Raw genomic sequence first — 25394 nt, 5'->3', positions numbered from 1 at the left:
ACATTCAAAACATCACTCAAGACCCACCTGTTCAACACTGCATTCAACATTTAACCCACAGCATTTAACCCCTGACTATCTCTTCTCCTTCTCCTTCCTTTTGCTTTGATTATTTACCTATTGATTTTTGTCTTTTTGCACTTGTTTTTTGTACTCTGTCAAAGCGTCTTTGGGCTTCTTGAAAAGCGCTATATAAAATAAATGTATTATTATTATTATTATTATTATATAGATATGCTCCGTGATAGTTGCATTATATAATTAGTTTCAAATTAAAATATGTGTGCACGCATACCTTTACAATTGAATTATAGCTTTAGTTTCCTATCCACTTCTGGGCTAGCACACACACCACCAGGGGGCACTAGTTTGGCTACATACATGCATACATACATGCATACATACATACATACATACATAAGCTGCATTATAGTAAAATTGGCAAGAATGTTCTGGAAGTTGTCAGGGAAATTTAAAAAAATGTAGGTGTGGATCTAGTATAATTTGAAATGGAATAAACAGCTAAAACATGGAAACGCATACACGGTCGGTTCAGAGGGTCCGCTATTAACGTGGGACACTCAGAGGTCCAAAGATCTCTGCGAATGTTTAAAGTTTACAGCGTTCTATTACTTTTACAATCCCCCAAGGATCACCCAAATGAAAGCTGAAACTGGCGGTAAGTAGCGCGCAAAGGCAAAAAGGCAGGAAGAGGTTTCGTCAAGTTAAATATGTGTTTACTTACAAAATGATACCGACACAGGGGATAAACAAGACAACAAAAATTGGACAGATTTGGCACATGAAGAAAAATAGGGAAAGGAAGACGCGAAAACCCGATTTTACCACGGAAATAAATAACCGAGTATGGCACCAACAACACCAGATTCACACAACAAAGGGAGCAGATGACAACTTCAGGCAAGCATGAGCTGCCCTTGGGCTGGTGTGGCACAGGGAGAAGTGCAGCTCAGGCGAGAGAATGACGACGAGGCCAGGAGATGAGAAGATGGCGATGTAAAGTGAGGTCGATGAGGATTATCCACAACTGTCCTTTTTTTGTGGGGAGCACCAAAACAGAGAAAGATGTTGACCCCCCAAGGTCCAACTCTAACTGAAGCGCACATGCACAGACATGGCCTTTTCCTCTTCTGGGACTGCCTTAATGGATGACTGGTCCTGTTATTGGCCGCCCGCAGTCTGTGGATGGTGCAATCTTCTGGGCCGTCCTGCCCTGGGGAATTGCTCTGCCCTCAGCCAGGGTTTGCAGCTTACTATACCACCCTGGGCCCCATTGATCCTTTCACTTTTTTCACATTTTGTTATGTTATAGCCTGAATTTAAAATGGATTCATTTTGAGATTTTTGTCACTGGTCACTGATCACACATAATACCCCATAATGTAAAATTGGAATTTTATTTTTAGAAATTTTTCACCATAAAATTAAAAATGAAAAGCTAAAATATTTTGAGTCAATAAGTATTCAACCCCTTTGTTATGACACTCCAAATTGAGCTCAGGTGCATCCAATTGCCTTTGATCATCCTTGAGATGTCTTTACAACGTGGAGTCCAACTGGGGCCAATTCAATTGATTGGACATGATTTCAAAAGAAACGCACCTTTCTGGATAAGGTCCCACAGTTGACAGTGCATGTCAGAGCAGAAACTCCACCATGAAGTCCAAAGAACTGTCCGTATAACTCAGATAGAATTGTTAGGAGGCATAGATAATGGGAAGGGAATAAAACAATTTCTAGAGTGTTGGAAGTTCCCAAGAGCATAGTGAGCTCCATCATTAGGAAATCGAAAGAATATGGAACTACCCAAACTCTTCCTAGAGCTGGCCGTCCACCCAAACTGAGCAACTGGGCAAGAAGGATATTGGTCAGGCAGGTGACCAAGAACCCAATGACCACTCCGACAGAACCACGGAGTTCCTTGGCTGAGATGGGAGAACCTGTCGGAAGGACAACAGTCTCTGCAGCATTTCACAAATCTAGGCTTTATGGCAGAGTGGCGAGATGGAAGCCACTCCTGAGAAAAAGGCACAAGACAGCACACCTGGAGCTTGCAAAAAGGCACGTGAAAGACTTCGAGAGCATGAGGTAAATATTCAGCGGTCTGACGAGATGAAACTTGAACTCTGGCATGAATGCAAAGCACTACGTCTGGCAAGAACCGAGCACAGCTAATCACCCATCTAACACCATCCCTACCATGAAGAATGGTGGTGGCAGCATCATGCTATGTGAATGCTTTTCAGCAGCAGGGACTGGGAGACTTGCATGGATAGAAGGACCAATGAATGAAGCCAAAATACAGGCAAATCCTTGAGGAGAATCTGCTTCAGAGTGCAAAAGACCTTAGACTGCTGCAATGATTTTCATTCCAACAGGACAATGACCCCAAGCATACAGCCAAAGCAAAACTGGAATTGCTTCAGAACAAGAACTTGAAATTCTTGTTCACCTTCGCTCCCCATCCAACTCGACAGAGTTTGAGCAGATCTGCAAGGAAGAATGGGAGAAACTCCCCAAATCCAGATGTGCAAAGCTGATACTCAAGACATACTCAAGAAGACTCAAAGCTGTAATCACTGCAAAGGTGCTTCTATTAAGTATTGACTCAGGGGATTGAATACTTATGCAAATTAGATATTTCTGTATTCCATTTAAAATTATTTTGTAAAAAACAAAATCGCACTTTGTCATTATGGGGTATTATGTGTAGATCAGTGACAACATTTTTTTTTAAATTTTATCAATTTTAAATTCAGGCTGTCACAACAAAATGTGAAAAAGGTCAAGGGGTGTCAATACTTTCTGAAGGCACTGCATGTCGACTTGGAGTACAAGACAAAGCAAAATCTAAACTTAGTTAGCAAAACTGTCAGAATAGTGGTGTTAATTCCTCCCTGATACTTAACACATCACCAGCTATTGCACTGCCAGGGTCATAAATGAATTAATGAGATGTTTTGTGCACATTATTTGAAAATACATTGTGGGATGACCCTCCGGAGAAATCAAGAATGTAAATAGTTTTTCAACATGTTTGTCATCATATACAAGTTCAGTATTTAAAACAAGTGACAATCAATATCAGGACTGGCTCATGGCACATTATTGTATACTTTGTCACAGTTCACTACTTAATAATAAACATGAACACCTGACACTTTGTAATTCAAGCACTCAATGTTTGTCCACATAGCTTTGCAGCCACGATTAGCCTTCTTAGTCCAGTTGCCACCTATGATAAACCCGATGTGAACCCAGAAATTGTTGGTACTATAAGTTTTTTTGGTGGATTTGTAAAGGTTAGGGGGTATATATATGACAGAACCACCTCTTGCCACTGCAGAAACTTTGGGGAACTTCAGTAATTTGCATAAATCCAAGATGGCCACCACCGACCTTGGTTCAAATAGAAAATCAGCAATAACTTTTGATAGAATGAAGCTAGAAGGATGATTTTGGTACCTACACATAGGTTTTCACACATGGCGGATGCAATGAAAGTGTCAAAAAAAGTTTTTGATGTTGCCAGACAAACATAATCCAAGATGGCCGCCGTTTTGATTTGGCGAAATAGCTAATCGGCCATAACTTTTGATAGAATCATGCTAGAAGGTTGATTTTGGTATCTACCCATAGGTTTTCCCATATGGCAGAGGCAAAGGAAGGCTCAAATTATGGTTTTCATGTTGCTAGGAAACCATAATCCAAGATGGCCGCCGGTTTTATATGGTTAAGTAGCTATTCGGCTATAACTTCTGATAACATTCTGCTAACTTCCTTAACCCAAGAAATCATGTTCTGTTTCACGTTTTATGTGAACAACATTCTGATAACTTCCTTAACAGATGAAATATTTTTCTGTTTCAGGTTGTGTGAAACTGAGACACCATGGACTGCCTGCTTGCCCCTTGTAAATCCACACGCAATTCTACGTAGTGGCGGAATCTTGGCGATGGAGGACTCAATACCATCATCCAAAGGAGCAAAGAGAAGGGGGATGGTTTGCATCTGGACATTGAATCAAAATTAGCCACTAAACCCCCACCACAGCTGCGGTGTCATGTATCCTGTGGAGCGTCATATACATCGAAAGAACATAGGGGACGGGACGCCACTAAAAAGCGGAAAACCGAAAGGTCCGAAAGTGAACCACCAGTGAGGCGGCGGCGGTCACAACAAAAGACATTTAACTTCAAGCTGCACTGCTTGTTATGCGGAGAAGAATGTCTGCCGTTGGACGAGCGTCATCGTGACAGATGGGACAAAGTCTGCCAGTGAGAAACTGATGTGTGGCCCGGTCACCTAACATTTAAGCAGCAGCTCCTTGATATCGGTGAGGGTCGCGGAGATGCGTGGGCACATGATGTAGCACTCCGCATGGCTGGTGTCACAGACCTACCAGCCGCAGATGCACAGTATAATTTGCGTTGATATAATGCGTACAGAAAACCTCTCGTCAAACCCGTTGATTGTGTTCCTCTGATATCTGATCCAGCTTTGTCTAGTCTTATTGATGATGATTTCTAACTGGGAGCAAACTTGAACGGTATCCGAGTTGTATCAAATGATGTCAAACTTATCATATTATTTTGGTGACCAGATTGTGATCTTACATTTAGAAGGTTGTGCAAATATAGTAGGGTTCCGCAATTTTGTATCAAGGTCTATGAAACTTGCATCCCAGAAGAATGCAGCTGAGGATGAAGAAGATGTTGATAAAATTGTGCGCAAGGTGAGATCAGAGGTGAAAGCAATAGCAAAGCCCACTGACTATGATTTAGACCAGTTCACTTATACGAAAACCTGTGAAAGTACGAGTGAAACGCTGCTGACCCCGATTGTCCAGTTAGTGTCTGAAGGGAAAAAAGATAAGGTTGCTTTGACAATATCACAATGTATGCAACAGCATATTTCCTTATCACCTAACCAGACAACACTTGGTCTGGTGCTGAAGTTACATCATAAGTTTGGTAGTGCAGAACTTGTCAGGTTGATGCATGAGCATGGTTTAGCTACAACTTATGATGAGGCTTTACGGTTTCGAAAATCAGTAGCCATATATATGGTTGATCACGAGAAAGACGTGCTGCAGCAAGTGGTTGGTCTGAGTAGAAGGGTGTCTTTGTGTTGGGTAGAAGTAGAAGGGTCCGCTCTTTGGCTGGTGCGATAACTTTGACCTGCTTGTGTGCACCCCGAATGGTCGACGTGAGACCCACTGCATGGCTATAGAGTTAATGTGCCATCCGGCTGGGGATGTACTGACAGGGTCTGCTCGCGCAGGTGATTCTCCTCCACTCATCGTTCCTCGACTCAAGAAGTTCACAGCTGCAAAATTTAAGCTGAAGAACCTATCTTCGGTTACTCTGCAGCACTATACTGGGCCAAAAAAGACCAAGCCACCCAGCTTATCAAATAACATTGGGAAACCATTTCAAGATGTATGCAAATTGACAGAAAGTCTCGCTTGGGCTCAGATCTCGCTTGGGCAGTCTCGCTTGGGCTTGGGCTCAGTCGGTCCCCTTGTGTTGTATACTTCTCCCCCCCCCCCCCCCTTCCCACGCCTCCTGCCCCCAAGCCCTCTCCCTCCCACACTTCTCCCTGCTCTCAAATGTTGTGGTGTGCTTCCCCTTCTCTCCCCATCTTGTCTTCCGCTCCCTCTTTTTGTATATTTTGTTTGTCTGGTTGATTTGTTTGTGAAATAAATGTTAGCTCTTTCACGAGCCTCGATTCAGTATACAAAAAAAAAAAAAAAGAAAAAAAAAAAAAGAAAAAGATATGGGATATGAACTGGCTGCTCTCACTGTTCGACACAACTAGTGGTGACACCCCTCTGGAGTGGTCAGGATTTATGACTCGATTAGCCAGGTATCAAGACTGTTTCTCCCAAGCCTTCCACTCCATTTGTGTTTGCTCCACTGATAGACGCCCCTCCATCACATCCTGATACAATCCTGACAACCATTGAGTACTGTAAGACATACTTGCAGAATCTGGGTATGTCCACAGTGCACATCTCGCTGGATATGCAGCTGTACATGGTTGCATTGCAGGTGAAGTGGTCAGATCAGGAGAGGTGGAAAGCAGTCATTGCACATCCTGGGGGTATGCATACTTTGATGTCGTTTCTTGGGTGTATTGGGAAGTTACTGAAAGGGTCTGGTCGAGAGGAAGTACTCCGAGCTGCATACAGGGGCCTCACTGGCATCTTGAGTGGCAAGAGCTGGCCATGTGCCATGCATGCATCGAGGATGGTGTGCGCGGTTGTCTTGAGTGATTATCTCAGAGGAGACGGGAGTAGTCGTATGTTTGAGGATCTCACTACCTATCTCGAGGAGGCCCGGCAGACACCAACTGGGCAGCTGTGTGTGGACTGCCTCATCAAGCCAACTTCCATTGCGCACTTGTTTGTCAGGGCTGAGCGAGAGGGGGACTGGCTCCTGCGTGACAACTGTCTGCACAGGATGCTCCAATACTTCTTTGCGGTCAGCCACTGGCACTATGCCAGAAGAAGTGATTGTTGATGCAGGACAGTACTGTACCACATCGTCTGGCCCTGTGGTGGTACAGTATCTACAGTAGCTACAAGCATGGGGACCAGACTGCAGCCCTACAGTGGAATCCCAACGAAAGTGATCTTTGACCGCTTTGACTTTGGTGAAGAAGAGGATGACACCAATGATGACAACGATATAGGGCTAGTGGATCCTGGCCTTGATCCTCTCGAGTACTAGACATATATACTCAAGATGACATGATGTGCTCGTTTTAGAAAGACGTGCGGTGTGCTACATATTAGCGCATTGTTACAGATACAAATGTACCCTGAGATGTACAAAGATGATTGATGTACAAGTATAGTTGATAGTGGGAGTGCAAGGTTGTGTGTTTAAAATGGTTTATTGAGATGTTGTGAATTATTTTATTGTAATTAATATGTGTTCGTGGACCCAACAAGGTTATTATTAAAAAATGTAATAAACATTTTGGTTGTCATATTGTTTTCGTGTTTCTAAATCTGATTCCTACCTAGTGTCAATTGTGACCATCTTGAATTTGAGTCGACTAGCAAGGGCCTAGCAACATGAAAACCATAATTTGAGCCTTCCAGTGCCTCTGCCATATGGGAAAACCTATGGGTAGATACCAAAATCAACCTTCTAGCATGATTCTATCAAAAGATGGCTGATTAGCTATTTCGCCAAATCAAACCAGTGGCCATCTTGGATTATGGTCGTCTAGCAACATCAAAAAACTTTTTTGACACTTTCATTGCATCCGCCATGTGTGAAAACATATGTGTAGGTACCAAAATCATCCTTCTAGCTTGATTCGATCAAAAGTTATTGCTGATTTTCTATTTGAACCAAGGTCAGTGGCGGCCATCTTGGATTTATGCAAATAACGAAAATTCTCGAAAGTTGCTGCAGCGGCAAGAGGTGGTTCTGTCATATATACCCCCTAACCATTACTAATCCACCAAAAAACCTTATAGTACTGACAATTTCCAGGTTTCATGTACTGGCAACTGGACTGTCTTGGTTTTCTCAACACAAGATTAATCTTCGGGCAAATACTGTATTCCTATTAATCCCCAGCGCTCCGATAAACCATTTTGTGGCACCTCGGTGACGGCATCTCCACTCCGGATTCACCGTGAGGCCCATTATATCGGAGATTTCTCGATTCCAGATGAGCCACCTGACTCACCCGAAAGTCTGATAATTTTAAATGGTCCTAAAGAGTAATTCTAAATGGTTCTAAAAGGAAATTCCAAAGGGTTGCAAAGGGTAATAAAAGCTCACTCGGAAGGTGCCCAAGTGGTTCTAAATGATAATTCTAAAAATTGGGCAAAGTTGAGCGTGTTATTTTTTTCAGACCACCATTTGACCTTGATCTACAACCTGGAGCGGTATGGTGCAAATTAATCCTAAATGTGCCTTGATCTAGGGTCCAAGCTATCTGGGGAGAGCAACTTCGTTCTCATCGGACAAACCTTAGTCGATGTTTGGTGAAAAATGTAAAAAAAGGCTATAATTAGGTCATGACCTGAAAAGTTAGATCAAGGTCAAAAAATTATGTCAACCCCGTATACTTTTTATTCCCATTATTGATGCAAAATTTCATTCCAAAAGTCCTAGTAAATTTTTTGGTTGTGGTCAAGCTCTGAGATACAGCTGGGACATTGGAAGAAAAAAGGGATCAAAACCTAAATGATGGTTTAGTACTCCGAGAGGTCGAAGAAACTCTTAGTTACCATTCTGATGACTCCAATGCAGTATTTGGTTTTCCGTTTCGTTACCATGAATAACTGGGAGCACTAATTGAAGAAACAAATCCTACAACAGGTATAAGCCTCACCCTATCCTATAGGGGAGGTTTCATAACAATAAGCCAATATCAATGCCATCAAGACTGAAAAATAGGGGCAATACCCTTGGGCACTCACCTGGTAGAATAAAGCTTTATACTACACCAAGTAAAGGTATTTTAAACAGTGTCATGGTATTTTAAACCAATTTTAGTGGTTGCTAGGAGACAGGGTAGCATATAGAATCTTACTAATGTAATAATAAGAATTTAAACAAACAAAAAATACCAATTCCTCAAAAAATACCAAAAAATGGAGGGTAACTCCTCCCAACCACCTCCCCGCCCCCACTCCCACCCCCCGAATAATGATGGTGCATCACGGGTGATAAAGGTTGTGGTGTCGTTTCATTATCATCAAAATTGGCATCATCGAAATCCAAATTGTCATCGAAAGCGTCATCGAAAGCATCAACGAAAGCGTCATCGAAATTGTGTGTGTAGTTTCAGAGAAGAAAGCAAATACCTATCTTTTTGGGGGGGGGGGGGGGGGGGCATCAAAACTGGACACTCTGACCCATCATCACATCCTCATTTTCTTAACGCCGTGAACAAACATAGGTACATCACGGGTGATGAAGCTTGTGGTCACGTTTCATCAAAATCGTGGATGCAGTTCTATTTTTAGGGGTCAAACCTGGACCCACTTTGACCCCGATGTTTTTCATGCTGTGAACAAACTCGAGTTCCAACATACCAAATATCAACTTAGTCAAGTTTCGTCACATTCCCATCGGCAGTTTCGGAGAAGAGGTTGCAAGTGTTTACGGCCGGATGGACGGATTCCTCATGACATTATCTATTCCTCATGGCATAATCTCAGCCTGATTAGACCATGGCTGTGATTGGCTGAATGTGACTTGTCTTGTGTATGCGATATTTCAAAAAGCGTTAAAGATTAAGATTGCATATTACACATATATATATTCCTCGTACCACCCAAAATGCACATGACCAAGAATATCAGCTCCTTCTTTAAGATTGCCTACGCCTCTGGCAATCTCAAAACGAGGTTCAAAAATCTTCAACACACAAAGAAACTGACCCTTTGTTTACCAACCGAACGAAAAAGTGATAGTTACCATATATTTATTGCTACACAATACTTGCTTCAGTCCATGCACATAGTTCCCTCAAATAATTGTCAATGGACTATATCCACTGTATCCCCAGGATGTCAACACCTGCATTGAGATGAGATACTAAAAGGGTTTCCACCTACTCCATGGTGGTAAATACTAAATAGAGGTTTATATAAAGGTGAAATATTATAAACTCTACAAACCTGATAAGAGTCTGGCACATCCATTTTGTTGCGAATAAACTTTTGCAGGTGCATAACTGTAAGTGCAGCAGGGCAGCGAAGATACCTCTTCTCATTCTCCTGCAGGATGTCAGAAATAGCTCACATAAGCAAAAGCCAATGAATAAAAACAAACCATTACCAACCAATAGTTGAGTTATAGTGCAAGAGTAAAAGGTAAAACGTACCTCTCCATTAACTTTAGGGTCACCTTTATTTTGGGCACTGTAAAGAAAGATCACAGCATTAAAATACAATGTAAAGTACAAGTCCTACTTCATGTTGTGGGTCTGTGAACGCATTGCAGCTTTAATATTAACTAGGATATCAACAACACGTTATGCTTTGCAATTAAAATACAACAGACCTTTAACATGGTAATGTTTGTACAGAGAATTCCATTGCAGTAAATAAAAAACAAACAATGACTTTTTAATCAAGATACGTAATAACCATCACCTGCGCATCCTCCCAAAATGCAGACTAGTTGCCCACCAGCATTCATCCGTCCCCTTATTCTTGAGATTGTTCATTTGTCTCCCTGTGTCCATTCTCTCGTCGCCCTCACATCAGTCTTTCAAATTTAAAATGTGTGGCCCATCATTATGGAAGACAGAGCTGATGTATTCACCCTTGTTTGTTTGTATGTGAGCACGATATCTCAAAAAGGTTATGGACGGATTTGGACGAAACTTGGACAGGTTGGGAATGTGTCAAGGACAGATCGATTCGATTTTGGTGAAGATACAGATCCAATATTTTAAAAAGTGATTTTCATGATTGAGAGCCAATATGCCAATAATATCACAATTATTATTATTGACAATAACATAAATATGTTATTATTATGTTATTACAATATTTATGTTATTATTGACAATAATTGACAATTATCGAAATATGCCAATAATGACATATATCATGATCTTTGTTATTCCTTCGTTCCTCCTTCTGCAAGTCCAAACTCCCTCTCGCCCTCCCCACCAATATTGTTTGGTAGTTTATGAACCTGCTGCCCTTTGCCATTCAGCTCCTCGATGAGCCGAGCGAGACCCTTGTATTAAAAATATATCATTAATGAAACACACTAGCCTGGTGTTGGCGTGGCGGTTAGGGTGTCGGCTTGGGATCCTAGGATCCTGGGTTCGAAGCCCGGTTGATCGATGAATTAACACCAGGGGGATTGACTCAGCCTGCCATCCTTCTGACGTCGGCAAATTGAGTACCAGTTCACTGGTAATTCCATGTGTCGCAAGAGGCAACTAACAGGGTTGGCGGCAGAAAGGGCATCCGGCCATAAAACATTGCTTCAAAAAGGGGGCCACGGTGCCCAAAAAAGGCCAACTCCTGCTCTGCAGGGAAAAATGGCCTCTAAAGGTGGGTCTTTCTTCTTCTAATGAAACACAGTACATGCAGCGAGTAATTTGCAAGAAAAGGAAAGAAAAAAAAAACTACAGCAGCACTCTTCGACATTGTGACGTCGACCAATATGCCTCCTCCCACATTATTATATCATTATTCATACTTGTACTAATTTTGATTTGAATTACTTTAGTTGCTTTTTTAACCAGACATGGCCTCTGACCTTTGACACCAAAATTTAAGCAGATCATCTTTGCATTATCATATGACGAATCTTTTGCTTTCGACGAATCTCTTCCCTTCGTCGGCGTGCTCACCAAGCATTGTGCGTTGGCTGTAGAGGTAAAAATGGGTGGTGAGCAGGTGAGCAAGTGAGCCAGTGCCAATGAAGGGAAAAACCTACACAAAGCTGCGATTAAAGCGATAGAGGTGTGCACTATCCCTCTACTACTCATTCCTATGAGCATCGATGGCTGCAGGTGCAGTAAATGCAATGTGAAGTCTGATGCACATAGGTGCAGCAGCCTGGCCAGGTAGTCGGTATGATGACTGCTGCCCTTGATGTCCGGAGTGCACACAGCTGTCTGCAGATGCTGCGCAGTGATGCCTAAATTGGTGCCACCACTGATTTTCATGGGCAAATTTATCCATGATGTAGCGCTGCCCAGGCTGACCTACAGGTGTGGATTGATATCTGAGCGTCCTTCTCATAGACTTAGACTAAAGAGTCTTCCGCCACAAGGCAGTGGGGATCCGTTACTCTGGACAAGGCCGATATTCAAACCCAGACTAAACAGTTCAGAGGTGAATGTGTGTACCTCTAGGACATCATACCAGCCTGTTAATTTGAAGAAAGCATTACACTAGGATGCATTATAAAGCACCCCTGAAATTTATTTTATTTTATTCGGTATAGGGATCATCTTTCAGGACAGTAAAAAAAATTTTTTCAAGCTGTCAACTTTACAATTTTCAATGTGTGCAGCGATAGTAGCTGTGCCACATCCAAAGCATGCAGCGATAGTAGCTGTGCCACATCCAAAGCATGCAGCGATAGTAGCTGTGCCACATCCAAAGCATGCAGCGATAGTAGCTGTGCCACATCCAAAGCACAAAAGCACTGTCTGGAAAGCCTCATGTGTCCATTATAGCTTTGAATATGGCTTAGCAAGTGATGTTGTGCACTAGGGTGCATCAAACGCCCAACTATTTTTAAAAAGATGTTGGATTGATCTGTCCCAAATTTTATTTTGTTCCAATCATAAAATAAAGTTGCTATGCAAAATTTGGTAAGGTTTGGACATCATCTTCTGGGTCCACCTCACCATTTCATATTTTGAGTCGGTGGTATCAGAGTTGGAAATTTGACACGCAGCTGTTTTGAGGCCCATAAATAAAAATGAAAGGATTGACTGATTGCTACATATAATAACTCTTTGTAAAGGTATTATTGTGCTCTGTAGCAATATATCATCATCATAGGGATAGGGATACAATTCATTTATATACAAATAGTCAAAATAATGATTTTTTTCAAAATATGGATATAAAGCTAAATGAAGAGTATTTTTTAAAATATAATATATAAATTAAAGAATATCCTGAATGTTGTAGTCATCTTGTCTTTACAGAGATCTTTTAACTAGACAAGATGATTAAAACAATTATTAGGCTATACTCTAATAAAATTGGATAATTGATTTATTTGTTGTACATAATTATGAAATGACATTATTGTTACTAATACTACCTTTTTCTTTCAGATAAAACAATGGATGGCACAGTAAAGAAAGCATCTGTTGCAACAAGAGAGTCCACCAAGGTGTTTGGTCTTGGAAGTGCCATAACTGAACAAGATTCCCAGATCAATGGCACCAGACTTCCAACTTGTTTACAAGTACTACGTTGTTTCATGTGGCACACGGAAGATGGCAAACTTGAACGACGCTCTCGGTGGGAATCAGCAAAGCTTGTACTGCAGAAAGTGACACCATTTTATGGCAAGGCTAATATTCCTATCATCTCTGAACGCAAGGCTATTGAGAAAATTATCAAACTTGCAGATGATAATTCCAAGCTTAGATCAATCCCTATCAACCGAAGAACAACTCCAGCAAGCATCACAAAGGTGAATCAAATGGAGATGAAATTTATGGAGACATTTCCCTTGTGGCCCAATGATGCTAGTTCTCACATCAAGAATCCTGAAGACTTAGCATTCCTGGAATCTATGAAGACAGATCGCTGTGCAACATTTGGCTGCCAAGATAAACTGTTGGCAGATAAGATGCAGCGTAAAGTGAACCGCGAGGAAAAAGAATCAGAGAGGCGAGCAAGTATGGAGCTGGAGTTCAACATAAATACTACAACCACTGTGTATAATATTAGTGACAGTGATGAAGAAGTAACTCTTGGTCCTTCAACAAGCACACCAACAACCTCAAGAAGTCATCATCGTTTAGTTAGACCTGGCACATCAGTTTTCATTTCACATGACATCCTGAAGAGGCCCAGTCTTGTTTCACTGGCAACAAGGATGAAGATGACACCAACCCAACAGGCTGCTTTCACAGAAGCTCTTATTGAAGAAACAGGAGGGGATGTAGCGAAGGTGTCAACATCATATGCTACAGCAGATAAATCAAGACGCAAAATTGGACAGCATATTGCTACTACCTGTAAGGACAAATGGATACCTCCGAAGCTTGCTACGTTGCACTGGGACTCAAAGCTGCTTCCATGCTTAACTAACCAAAACACTTTTGAAGAACGCCTGGCTGTGCTTTTGGGTTCTCAAACTGATATGAAGCTGCTGGGTGTTCCATCCTACAAGCCTGGAACAGACCGTAAATCTGGAGATATAATTGCTCAGCTGACTAATAACCGACTTGAATCATGGAACTGCCAAGAGAATGTTGTCAACTTGACATTTGACACAACTGCATCTAACACCGGCCACATCAGTGCAGCTTGTGTAACAATTCAACAACGGCTTAACAAAGCTCTTCTGTGGTCAGGCTGCAGACACCACATTGGTGAAGTCATTCTTACGCACATTTTTACTGATCTTAAAGTTGAAGCATCTAAGTCACCAGATATCTTCCTCTTCTCAAGGTTTCGCAAGAACTTTGAAATGTTTCCACACACATTCAATGAACCACTTTCACGATTTGATCCATCTCAACTAAATGAAGCAGCAACAAGTTTGACAAGTGACTGGCAAAATAATGTTCTCAGACTCTGTCACACCGAGCAATCTCTAAGACGTGATGATTATTTGGAATTTGTTGATCTGTGTACTGTATTCCTTGATGGTGAAGTAGCTGAACATCAAATAACCTTCAAGCGTCCTGGTGCACTGCATAAAGCCAGATGGATGGCGAAGCTCCTCTACTCAATCAAATTATGTCTCTTCGAAAAACAAATCGCTGATCTTCCAGCAGGTACAATTACCACAGAAAAACAAGTGCCAAAGATCAGAGAATTTGTCACGTTTGTCACTCTAGTATACAGCTCCTGGTGGATGACATGTACCTCTGTCACCGATGCCCCATGGAATGACCTGCAGCTCATCTCCAAACTGAAACAGTATGAAGCTGTCAATGCTGGAATCTCAAGAAGTGCCCTGAAAGCCTTCAAACGACATCTCTGGTACCTCACAGAAGAGATGGTTCCACTTGCTCTCTTCAGCTCAGTTGTTCCTCATGACCATCGCCGTGCTCTGGCAGACAGACTTCTGGAGGTTCAGCCAGATTTTCCAGTAACCAACCCACAAGGACGGTTTGGTACTGGGTTTGGAAAGCCCAGATTTCCTGATGACTTGACTGAGAAGACCACTCTGGCTGATTTTGTTGGACCAGATTCATGGTACCTATTTCATCATCTGAAACTTGACTGGGCATTTCTAGTTACCGATGTTCAAGAATGGACTAACTCTGCAGCCTACCAGACATCATGGACTAATGTTGAAGCCTTGAATGTGGTGAATGACTCTGCAGAAAGGGGAGTTAAGCTTAGCTCTGACTTCCTTTCAGCAGCCAGAAGTGAAGACCACTACCAAAATGTGCTACAAGTTGTTGAGCACAACCGCAAGGAGAAACCTAATCTTCGAAAGCGAGCAGCTCAAGGCTAAACTGTCAGAAATATCCATGAAAACTACAGTATCTTTGTTTTGTTTCTATTTTCATGTTCATCCAGTCAGATGTACTCGTATTAAGATGATAAATGCTAAGATTGTGTATATATGATTCTACTGTAATAAAAATTATATCATTCTGGTATCTATAATACATATGATTATACCAATAAAATCATGATTTTGACTATTTGTGTATAAGTGAATTATATCCCTATCCCTATGATGATTATATATTGCTACAGAGCACAATAATACCTTTCCAAAGAGCTATTGTATGTAGCAATCGGTCAATCCTTTCATTTTTATTTATGGGCCTCAAAACAGCTGCGTGTCAAATTTCTGACTCTGATACTACCGACTCAAAATCTAATTTGCTGAGGTGGACCCAGAAGATGATATCAAAACCTTACCAAATTTTGCATAGGAACTTTATTTTATGACTGGAACAAAATAAAATTGGGGACAGATTGTTTTCTTGACATAGGGGCGTTTGATGCACCCTATTGTGCACAGCAAGTGACAATGCTCATAAGACAATAGTAATGCTTATGGTGGGAAGGAGCCATATTTGCGATATACCTAAATACGGTCAAATTATTATTTATCTCCCATTTGTGTCACATGCCCCTTCCCTTCCTCACATCTCTTCCCAATCGAATTTTCCTTCTCTCCCCACTCATCCCACATACTCCTCTCCTTTATGACAAGTACCATATCCATGGCCGAACTGTCCCAACTACTGTAGGCAATGCTGATTCTACAATTAATACAAAACAGAAAGCACTAGCAAACATTGGCCTTATAAAATAAAATTATATGCATAGTATTGGCTTGTAGTAGAGCTAGTATTAGTACACTGAATGGATTAGTACACAACGGGACAAAAGGAATATTAGAGAGAGGGAGGAAACACCAACAGCAGAGTTAAGAGCCAAGATAGACGCAGATTTGGACAAACAATGGATGTGGGGAGGAATGAGGGGCAGGAGAGGATGCATGGGGTGGACAAGATGGATACAGAAGTAAATTATCAGAAGGAAAAACTGGGAATTTGGATGGAGGAGGGATTGGGGTGGATTAATGAGGGTAGCAAAGATCATGGTTTTGGATTGGGGACGATTTGAGATAGAAGTGAACAACTGTCTTGAAGACATGGAGGAGATGGTTGTGGTGGTGGTCGTTCATGTACAGGCACCAGGCTGCTGGTTGCATCATTTTCAGTGGGTGTGTCTGCCGCTGATGATGGAGGGGATAATGAGATCGAAGAGAATGTGGAAGTTGGTCCCAAATGTGGTAAAAAAAAGAGGAACGAATGGGTGGAGGTGAGCAGTGTTCCTGGATTTCGGTAGTTTCACCAGAAGGCGGTTGATGGTGGACTCATGTTTGCGAAGCAGAACCCTGTGGGGACAACGCATGGAAATAGCAGAGGGTGCAAAACCAGAAATGAGGGGGTAGAAGACAGAGACCGGAAGACAGAGAGTCTGTGATGGTAAAGTGATAAGCCCATAGACTTAGCTTCATTGTGGGAGATCCAATAATCTTGAAGGCCTTGGTTTCCATGGCATCAAGCTGAGCAAGATATGAGGCAGGGGAGCCAGCACAGAGGGTAGAGCAGGCCTCCATTAAGCTGCGGATCAAGGCCTTGTAGGTGGATAACAGTTCAGGTGTGCCAAGGAAGGACTTCATACGACAGAGGATGATCAGCCGGCACCTGGCTTTGGAGGCATTGAAATATGGCTTGCCCAAGAAAGATTATGGGTGATGCTGAGACCAATGAGTTTCAATGAATGAACTTCCTCAAGAGAGGATTGTTAAGAAAGTAGATAGGGGGATTTGCCAAATGGCCATTTCAGAGAGAGACAGGGAGTAAGTGAGGGGGTAAGTAGTGAGGGAGAGAGGGAGAGTTTTGTCTGGATTGAAAGACATATTCCAAGTGTTTGACCAGCTTGTGATTTTGTCAAGGTCTGAAGAGGATGCAGGCTGCATATCTGAAGGATGAGGGATATCATGGCAAAGTCATCAGCAAATGGATAAAGTGGATTTCCCAGAGAGTTACAGAGATCAGTGATGAAGATCAGGAATAGGAATGGGCCCAGAACACTGCCATGGGGCACTCCAGCCTTGACAGCGAGAAGGGATGAAAGGATTCCGTAGAGTGCCACACATTGGCTATGAGAGTAGAGGAAGTCAGTAAGCCATGTGTGTATTTTAAAATATATAATGGAATTTTTGACATCAACAATTGAAATGCAAAAAAGACAGCCGGCTTTATGCACCCATTGGGAGAATGGCATGTTCTGGGACGGAGAACAAACCCACCACAACCCCTGCCCTGAGAGTGCACCAACACAGTCACCATTTTGCCAAGTCTACTCTTAACCCATTGGGGATGAGATCCAAACGAATTAGCAACGTGTGACACACACGAGTCAACTCCACACAAGTAATTGATGACTCAAAATGCATAAACATGACACAACAGTCTTAAAATCCCACTTCATGCGATTGTGTGGCAGGCAACTACTCATAACACATACTAGAATGACACTCAGTAGAGCGCAAATCTCCGCCAGGCTGAACAGTTTATGTTTTGTATCCCACCGATAGGCTGGATTTGCATCGAGACATGAACCACATTCGAATCGGCTTGTTCTCATCACCAAACCACCTCTTCCACCACATTTTGTCATAAGCCGAAAACAACTTTTTCAAATATCATGCGACATTTTGGTTTTCGCCCCCATCCCTCAATGGTGAAGAATCGCCTAAATTTTTTTAAAATATATCGTATCCGGAGCTTCAACAAAATCCAATAAACTTGTCCTCGTCACACACCCAACATGTCCACCACATTTCGTCCAAATCCGTCGACAACTTTGTGAGATATCATGCTCACAGACAGACTGCCAGACAATCAGACAGACAGACAGGGGTGAAAAATAACCTCCGTCCACCTTTGGTGGTGGAGCCAATTAAGCCAAACATGAACCACCATTGCGTTTTAACCAAACAAACACATTGTAGACAATGATACCTCCATTATCCAATATGTAATCGTGCTTGCTTGTTACTCGTTTTCAATTATCTCATGTATGCATAGAAGCTCTCAATATTTTGATATCATTTCTGCCAATTCTCTTTAATTGGAATATAAACATTTAAGTATTCCCCCTACCCACCCATTTTTCCTCATCCTTTACGCCCCCTTCTTTATCGTCAACAATAAAGGAATGTGCATCAACTTAATCACTACATGAACCTCGATTGCAAATTTATCAAAACTTCAAAATTATGTCAAAAACCGCCGCTTCAAACAAGCTAGCACAACCCAATGGGCCGCAAAGCGATGGCAGCTTGTCAAAGGCCCTGTGTTGACAACACTGATATAACGCTATGATGTCATTGTTGCTTTCAAATCAAATAAGTTCTGGCATGTCCAGTCCATGACACATACCGAACTGACTGACTGTGATGGGCATACCCGGAGTGTACAAGCCGTGGTTTGTACGGAATAGTTACATTTGATGCGTGTGCATGTGCACTATAGGGTCGTGTTTATGGCATCGTGTTCAGTTGAAAGAACGTCAATACGGAACACCATTACTTCATTGTGGATAAAGGACTGTTTGAGTGAAGGTGTGACAAGTGAATGAATGAAATCAAGATAGTACCAATTGTGAAATATGTGTGGAGTGGAAGGGTGCAGAGTAGTATTCAGCATACTTCAGCAAAATGGCTTGCAAGGACCACATCACCTGTCCGCATCCCATAGCCAGAGCATATAGTATGCATGCAAGGCAAAGACCGGCTTTCGCACTTACCTGGAACAATCAAAATACTCAATCGAGAGACTGATTATCTCGTCATCCGCGATGATCTGCTTCTCTTCGTCCGGAACTTCACCCCGCGATTCGTTGGATGCGCTCCCAACTGCGTGACACGTGAGGCGGATATCAAAAACAGACTTACGTTTAACTGTAAGCATAAGAGTTCAATTTTCAACGCAACTATAAATTTCACCCTCATGATGATCCACTGACAGGACACCACATCAATAAATGCAGCATCCTTCAGGGGGACATTAAGCTGGGTGTTCCATCCGCTAGCATGCATTAATGATCCCACTGACTTTCACAGGTGTAAACTATCTAGTGGGCTTGGCGTCAGGAAGGGAATCCGGCCATAAAAACATTGCCTCAAAACAGGGAACCATGATCGTCATGGGGCCCGCAAGGCTAACCCCTGCTCTGGCGGGAAAAATGGCCTTAAAACGATCATTCATTCATTCATTCAAACTATCTAGTGGGCTGACAGTATGGCCTAGAGTTACACACGCTCTTCTCGAAGCTGTCTAGCCTGGGTTTAAATCCCGACAACTATAAACTGTCACACCGGTGTTTTACGTACAGTGCGATTAATCAATGTGTGTGCCGTCCCTTGGATGGACGTTAAACGGACATCCCATCTTCAGCATTAGTTGGTGGATTAATGTAGATCACAAGGCGTGATTGGCAAAGAGTAGGTGAACCATCACCGGCACCCTGAACAAATTACGAATACCTGCTCTAACGAGCAGAGGGCACTGCATCAGTGGCACAGCTGAGCCCTCAGCCAATAATGCTATTCCACAGCCTTGTGCTACATACAAACGAAGAAGAAACTTATATTTTACTATCCCATTAACTAATAAACATCCTTCTATAAAGATCTTACATGACCAGAATGCCATCCTAATCATACAAAACTGACCACACTTCATGTCCGCTTACACTTACTGTCAGCTGAGGGGTGAGCTGCATAAAAGTCCCTGCGACGTTTCATTTCATCTGTGATGAAAAAGTGGCCATTATTAGGAAAAACAGCAATAGATCTATCCAATTCTTGTTGATTAACATGCCTCTCATGATCTGGTGAGAATCATATGGTATATAAGCAATTGAAATGTTTCATTTGGAATATATTGAAGGTAATCGCCAATCTCAACCCAAAATGAGCGATCTGCGTGGGCGGCAAAATAAGTCGAAACAAATATGAAACAAGAAAGAGCATTCGGAGATTGCAGACCCTCACCAGGACGCGTTTGTGTGGTGTATTTTGTGGGGGTGTTTATTAGCTGCTGTGTTTTTGTGTGGTTTATTGACGATGTAGATTTATGTTCAATCCAACATGGCTGCCAAAACACGTGACCAATGACGTCATCAATTTAATTCTCTCATATCATTTTTGGGCAGATCATGCTCAAGAAATTTCAAACTCATCGGATCAAGCGTTCTACTGGTCTAATTACGACGTCATAATGAAGGCACTGATGACATCATCAAGAATATATATGTTGTTCCCCATGGGGGATACTTGACAATGACACATGTTTCAAATTTTATCCATGGAGCAGTTTCAGAGATATAGAAGTGCAAAGTTTTTCGGTTTTTCCAAGATGGCACTCGTACCATGTGACCTATGACATCATAATTATCATTAAAAAAATTATACAGGAGGAGGCACTCCTTCGGTGAAAATATCTTGGCAATCGGACCAACAGTTGCAGAGAACAGACAGACAAACAGACCTAAATATAACACCCTCTCCTCTGGCGAGGGTGATAAAATACCTTAAATGGTGATTGATCCTCCGTGGAGAGAAGAGAAATTGACATTTCAGGCTTTATCCTTCATCGGAGCAAAAGGGAAAGGAAATTGAGCCGGGGGGGTCTCCTCTTACCACTCCCCCCCCCCCCCAGTTTTCTCTGTGTCTGTCTGTCTGTCTCTGTCTGTGTCTGTGTGTCTGTGTCTGTGTCTGTGTCTGTGTCTGTGTCTGTGTCTGTGTCTGTGTCTGTGTCTGTGTCTGTGTCTCTGTCTGTGTCTCTGTCTGTGTCTCTGTCTGTGTCTCTGTCTGTGTCTCTGTCTGTGTCTGTGTCTCTGTCTGTGTCTCTGTCTGTGTCTGTGTCTCTGTCTGTGTCTCTGTCTCTGTCTGTGTCTCTGTCTGTGTCTCTGTCTGTGTCTCTGTCTGTGTCTCTGTCTGTGTCTCTGTCTGTGTCTCTGTCTGTGTCTCTGTCTGTGTCTCTGTCTGTGTCTCTGTCTGTGTGTCTGTGTCTGTCTCTGTCTGTCTCTGTGTCTCTGTCTGTGTCTCTGTCTGTGTCTCTGTCTGTGTCTCTGTCTGTGTCTCTGTCTGTGTCTCTGTCTGTGTCTCTGTCTGTGTCTCTGTCTGTGTCTCTGTCTGTGTGTCTGTGTCTGTGTCTCTGTCTGTGTCTCTGTCTGTGTCTCTGTCTGTGTCTCTGTCTGTGTCTCTGTCTGTGTCTCTGTCTGTGTCTCTGTCTGTGTCTCTGTCTGTGTCTCTGTCTGTGTGTCTCTGTCTGTGTGTCTCTGTCTGTGTGTCTCTGTCTGTGTGTCTCTGTCTGTGTCTCTGTCTGTGTCTGTGTCTCTGTCTGTGTCTCTGTCTGTGTCTCTGTCTGTGTCTCTGTCTGTGTCTCTGTCTGTGTCTCTGTCTGTGTCTCTGTCTGTGTCTCTGTCTGTGTCTCTGTCTGTGTCTCTGTCTGTGTCTCTGTCTGTGTCTCTGTCTGTGTCTCTGTCTGTGTCTCTGTCTGTGTCTGTGTCTGTGTCTCTGTCTGTGTCTCTGTCTGTGTCTCTGTCTGTGTCTCTGTCTGTGTCTCTGTCTGTGTCTCTGTCTGTGTCTCTGTCTGTGTCTCTGTCTGTGTCTCTGTCTGTGTCTCTGTCTGTGTGTCTGTGTCTGTCTCTGTCTGTCTCTGTGTCTCTGTCTGTGTCTCTGTCTGTGTCTCTGTCTGTGTCTCTGTCTGTGTCTCTGTCTGTGTCTCTGTCTGTGTCTCTGTCTGTGTCTCTGTCTGTGTCTCTGTCTGTGTCTCTGTCTGTGTGTCTGTGTCTGTGTGTCTGTGTCTGTGTCTCTGTCTGTGTCTCTGTCTGTGTCTCTGTCTGTGTCTCTGTCTGTGTGTCTCTGTCTGTGTGTCTCTGTCTGTGTGTCTCTGTCTGTGTGTCTCTGTCTGTGTGTCTCTGTCTGTGTGTCTGTGTCTGTGTCTCTGTCTGTGTCTCTGTCTGTGTCTCTGTCTGTGTCTCTGTCTGTGTCTGTGTCTCTGTCTGTGTCTCTGTCTGTGTCTCTGTCTGTGTCTCTGTCTGTGTCTCTGTCTGTGTCTCTGTCTGTGTCTCTGTCTGTGTCTGTGTCTGTGTCTCTGTCTGTGTCTCTGTCTGTGTCTCTGTCTGTGTCTCTGTCTGTGTCTCTGTCTGTGTCTCTGTCTGTGTCTCTGTCTGTGTCTCTGTCTGTGTCTCTGTCTGTGTGTCTCTGTCTGTGTGTCTCTGTCTGTGTGTCTCTGTCTGTGTGTCTGTGTCTCTGTCTGTGTCTCTGTCTGTGTCTCTGTCTGTGTCTCTGTCTGTGTCTCTGTCTGTGTCTCTGTCTGTGTCTGTGTCTGTGTCTGTGTCTCTGTCTGTGTCTCTGTCTGTGTCTCTGTCTGTGTCTCTGTCTGTGTCTCTGTCTGTGTCTCTGTCTGTGTCTCTGTCTGTGTCTCTGTCTGTGTCTCTGTCTGTGTCTCTGTCTGTGTCTCTGTCTGTGTCTCTGTCTGTGTCTGTGTCTCTGTCTGTGTCTGTGTCTCTGTCTGTGTCTCTGTCTGTGTGTCTCTGTCTGTGTGTCTGTGTCTCTGTCTGTGTCTCTGTCTGTGTCTCTGTCTGTGTCTCTGTCTGTGTCTGTGTCTCTGTCTGTGTCTCTGTCTGTGTCTCTGTCTGTGTCTCTGTCTGTGTCTCTGTCTGTGTCTCTGTCTGTGTCTCTGTCTGTGTCTCTGTCTGTGTCTCTGTCTGTGTCTCTGTCTGTGTCTCTGTCTGTGTCTCTGTCTGTGTCTCTGTCTGTGTCTCTGTCTGTGTCTCTGTCTCTGTCTGTGTCTCTGTCTGTGTCTCTGTCTGTGTCTCTGTCTGTGTCTCTGTCTGTGTCTGTGTCTCTGTCTGTGTCTCTGTCTGTGTCTCTGTCTGTGTGTCTGTGTCTGTGTCTGTCTGTGTCTCTCTCTCTCTTTCTTTCTCTCTGACGAAGGGTAAAACCCGAAACACGTCAGCTTCTCTTATTTCCATGGCGAGATCACCATATATTGAAGGTCAATACTCAGGTTTGGTATGAAAATGGCATCAACACCCATTGGCCTCACATTACAAAGCAAGACTCTCCACACAATAGCTAATGACAGAATTGCACTCCGTTAGGACCCAAGCACCTGTCACAATCGCAAGGTCGGTTACATGGCAACGTGGAATTTGTACCACACTACACACAATTGCAAGCGTGAAGTCTGCATACCACACGTGCATGGATAAACCAATAAAGCTATCAAACGTTGAGCAAAGAGTGAACAGAGAGCGCTGACAAATATCTTAAAACACACAGCACTTCAAGTGAAAGGTCTCGTACAATGCTCAGCTGGTGCGTTCAAGAAGCATTTCCTCCAACTTGGCTCAAAGAAAAGCACAAGCCGAGGAACCAAATTACCTTTGAAAAGTCCAGGAACCAATTTGTAGACAATATCCTGCAAGGTCTTATCGGATCTGGATAGGGAAGAAAGACATCATCAAAATTGTGACGTCACATCTTGCCCAACTTCATTTGCGCAAAATGTGCAATTGCCCACAAAAAATAGCACCTCATAAAAAATAAATAAATAAATAAAAACACGGCTCATGTGGGAGTGCTGATCGGAATTAAACTTCGGTATTAAAAGGACGGGATGAAAGTGTCGATCCACCGCATGCTTTGCGCTGACCAATAACCGACAAGATTTTAAAATTAGGAAATTTTATCGTGCAATCAGGATACCTGCATCACTTGAAAACTTTCACAGACCCACAAAAAGGTAAAGATGTTCAAATGAAGAAGAGTTACGTATTGGAGTGTGTTTATATCCAATTGAACATTTTGAAGCGTTTGTGTGTTCGTTTGTACATTATTCTTTCATGGCCGATCTGCAGCACCTGCAGAGGCACCACATTTTGGGTATCAGTACTTCAGAATTTGGGAGAGGTATTAAGGTACCACACACGTTGGCCTTGACATCGGTTTTGAAGCCACGATAAAGGGTATATTGGGATGTGGGTTCAGGCAGTGCTGCCGCTGGTCTGCAGGCAAAAGGTAACCACCATGAGGTCGACAATTCCAAAGCTTTTCAATACCCAACACGTCCTGAAACCACCGCCGGGAAAAGCCAACAGTCGGGCAGCGCCGCGTGACGCCGCCCTAGTTGTATTTAGCAATTTGTTGATTATTAAGTAATCGTAGTGATAGCACACTTGAAATATTGCACATTTCATTTTAATTACATTTTGGATCAAACGACTTTCTTTTTTTTGATCGTGCGATTAAGTCAATTATGAATGTGCAACATTTTTAGTTTGTCTTTTGGCTTGAATATCATTGTAAACGAGTGCTCTTGATTATAAATCTCCAACAATCCACTTCATCAAATATATCAAGGTTATCTATATATATATATATATATATCTGTGCAGCATCTGTGTTGTCTTGTCACTGAACTACTTTCTCAAACGTTTGTGAAATCCTACCAAACTTCTGGCTTGCACCTACCTCTCCCGTCGGTATGTCCTCAGAGTATTTTTTTTGAAAAATTTTCCAATTGTTTTTTTTTTGGGGGGGGGGGGGGGAATTTTTGGGGGAATTTTTTTTTTTTCAACTTCAATTGTTTATAAAATGTAATATCACGTATCTTACTATAATTCACCAAATGTCTATCTGTCCGTTCGAAGGTACCGTAAAAACTGCTGAACCGATCACAAATATATTTTCGGTGGGTAATCCTGGGATCCCCAGGACTAAAATAGGCTATTTAGTTTTCCCAATTTCAGCTTTAGTCTCCAGCATTCTCAGGTTTGGACTCCCGCACAACATTCGCGTTCGCATGACGTTCATTGTGACGTCTTCTTACGTCGAGCAACAGTACCCGCCCTATGGATGGGGCTTCAATTGGGAGGCCCAAATGAAAAGGCTAAATATCGGAAATTGAAGCCTTTTTTTCTTTGAAACGATTTATATAAACATCCGTTAAATCTCGATCGGTGCAGTCGTTTGTGCGGCACCCGGGAAAATAACGTCATGCGGGAGCAAGTATCAGCAGGATGTGGCAGTGTGGGAGTCCACGGCTGCACCGATCGCTGCACCGTGTGCCGCACAAACGACTGCACGGATCGCTGCACAGCTGCATCGATC

At 42.8% G+C, this 25394-nt stretch overlaps 1 protein-coding gene across 1 annotated transcript in view; it reads right to left on the bottom strand.

Moving 5' to 3' along the window:
• LOC137431062 (polycomb complex protein BMI-1-A) overlaps window positions 1-25394 on the bottom strand; it is a 66160-nt gene that overhangs the window by 23298 nt on the left and 17468 nt on the right. Inside the window, exons 4-8 of the mRNA XM_068121955.2 lie at window positions 23667-23722; window positions 19970-20020; window positions 19016-19124; window positions 9883-9919; window positions 9677-9775 (exon numbers count right to left, since the gene is read on the bottom strand). Of these exons, the coding sequence (XP_067978056.1) occupies window positions 9677-9775; window positions 9883-9919; window positions 19016-19124; window positions 19970-20020; window positions 23667-23722 (352 nt within the window). The remainder of the gene's footprint in view (window positions 1-9676; window positions 9776-9882; window positions 9920-19015; window positions 19125-19969; window positions 20021-23666; window positions 23723-25394) is intronic.

The sequence above is a fragment of the Myxine glutinosa genome, chromosome 7 (assembly GCF_964187855.1).
Source record: "Myxine glutinosa chromosome 7, kmMyxGlut1.1, whole genome shotgun sequence".
In the NCBI taxonomy this organism is placed as follows: domain Eukaryota; kingdom Metazoa; phylum Chordata; class Myxini; order Myxiniformes; family Myxinidae; genus Myxine; species Myxine glutinosa.
This window is presented reverse-complemented; position numbering and strand designations above follow the sequence as displayed.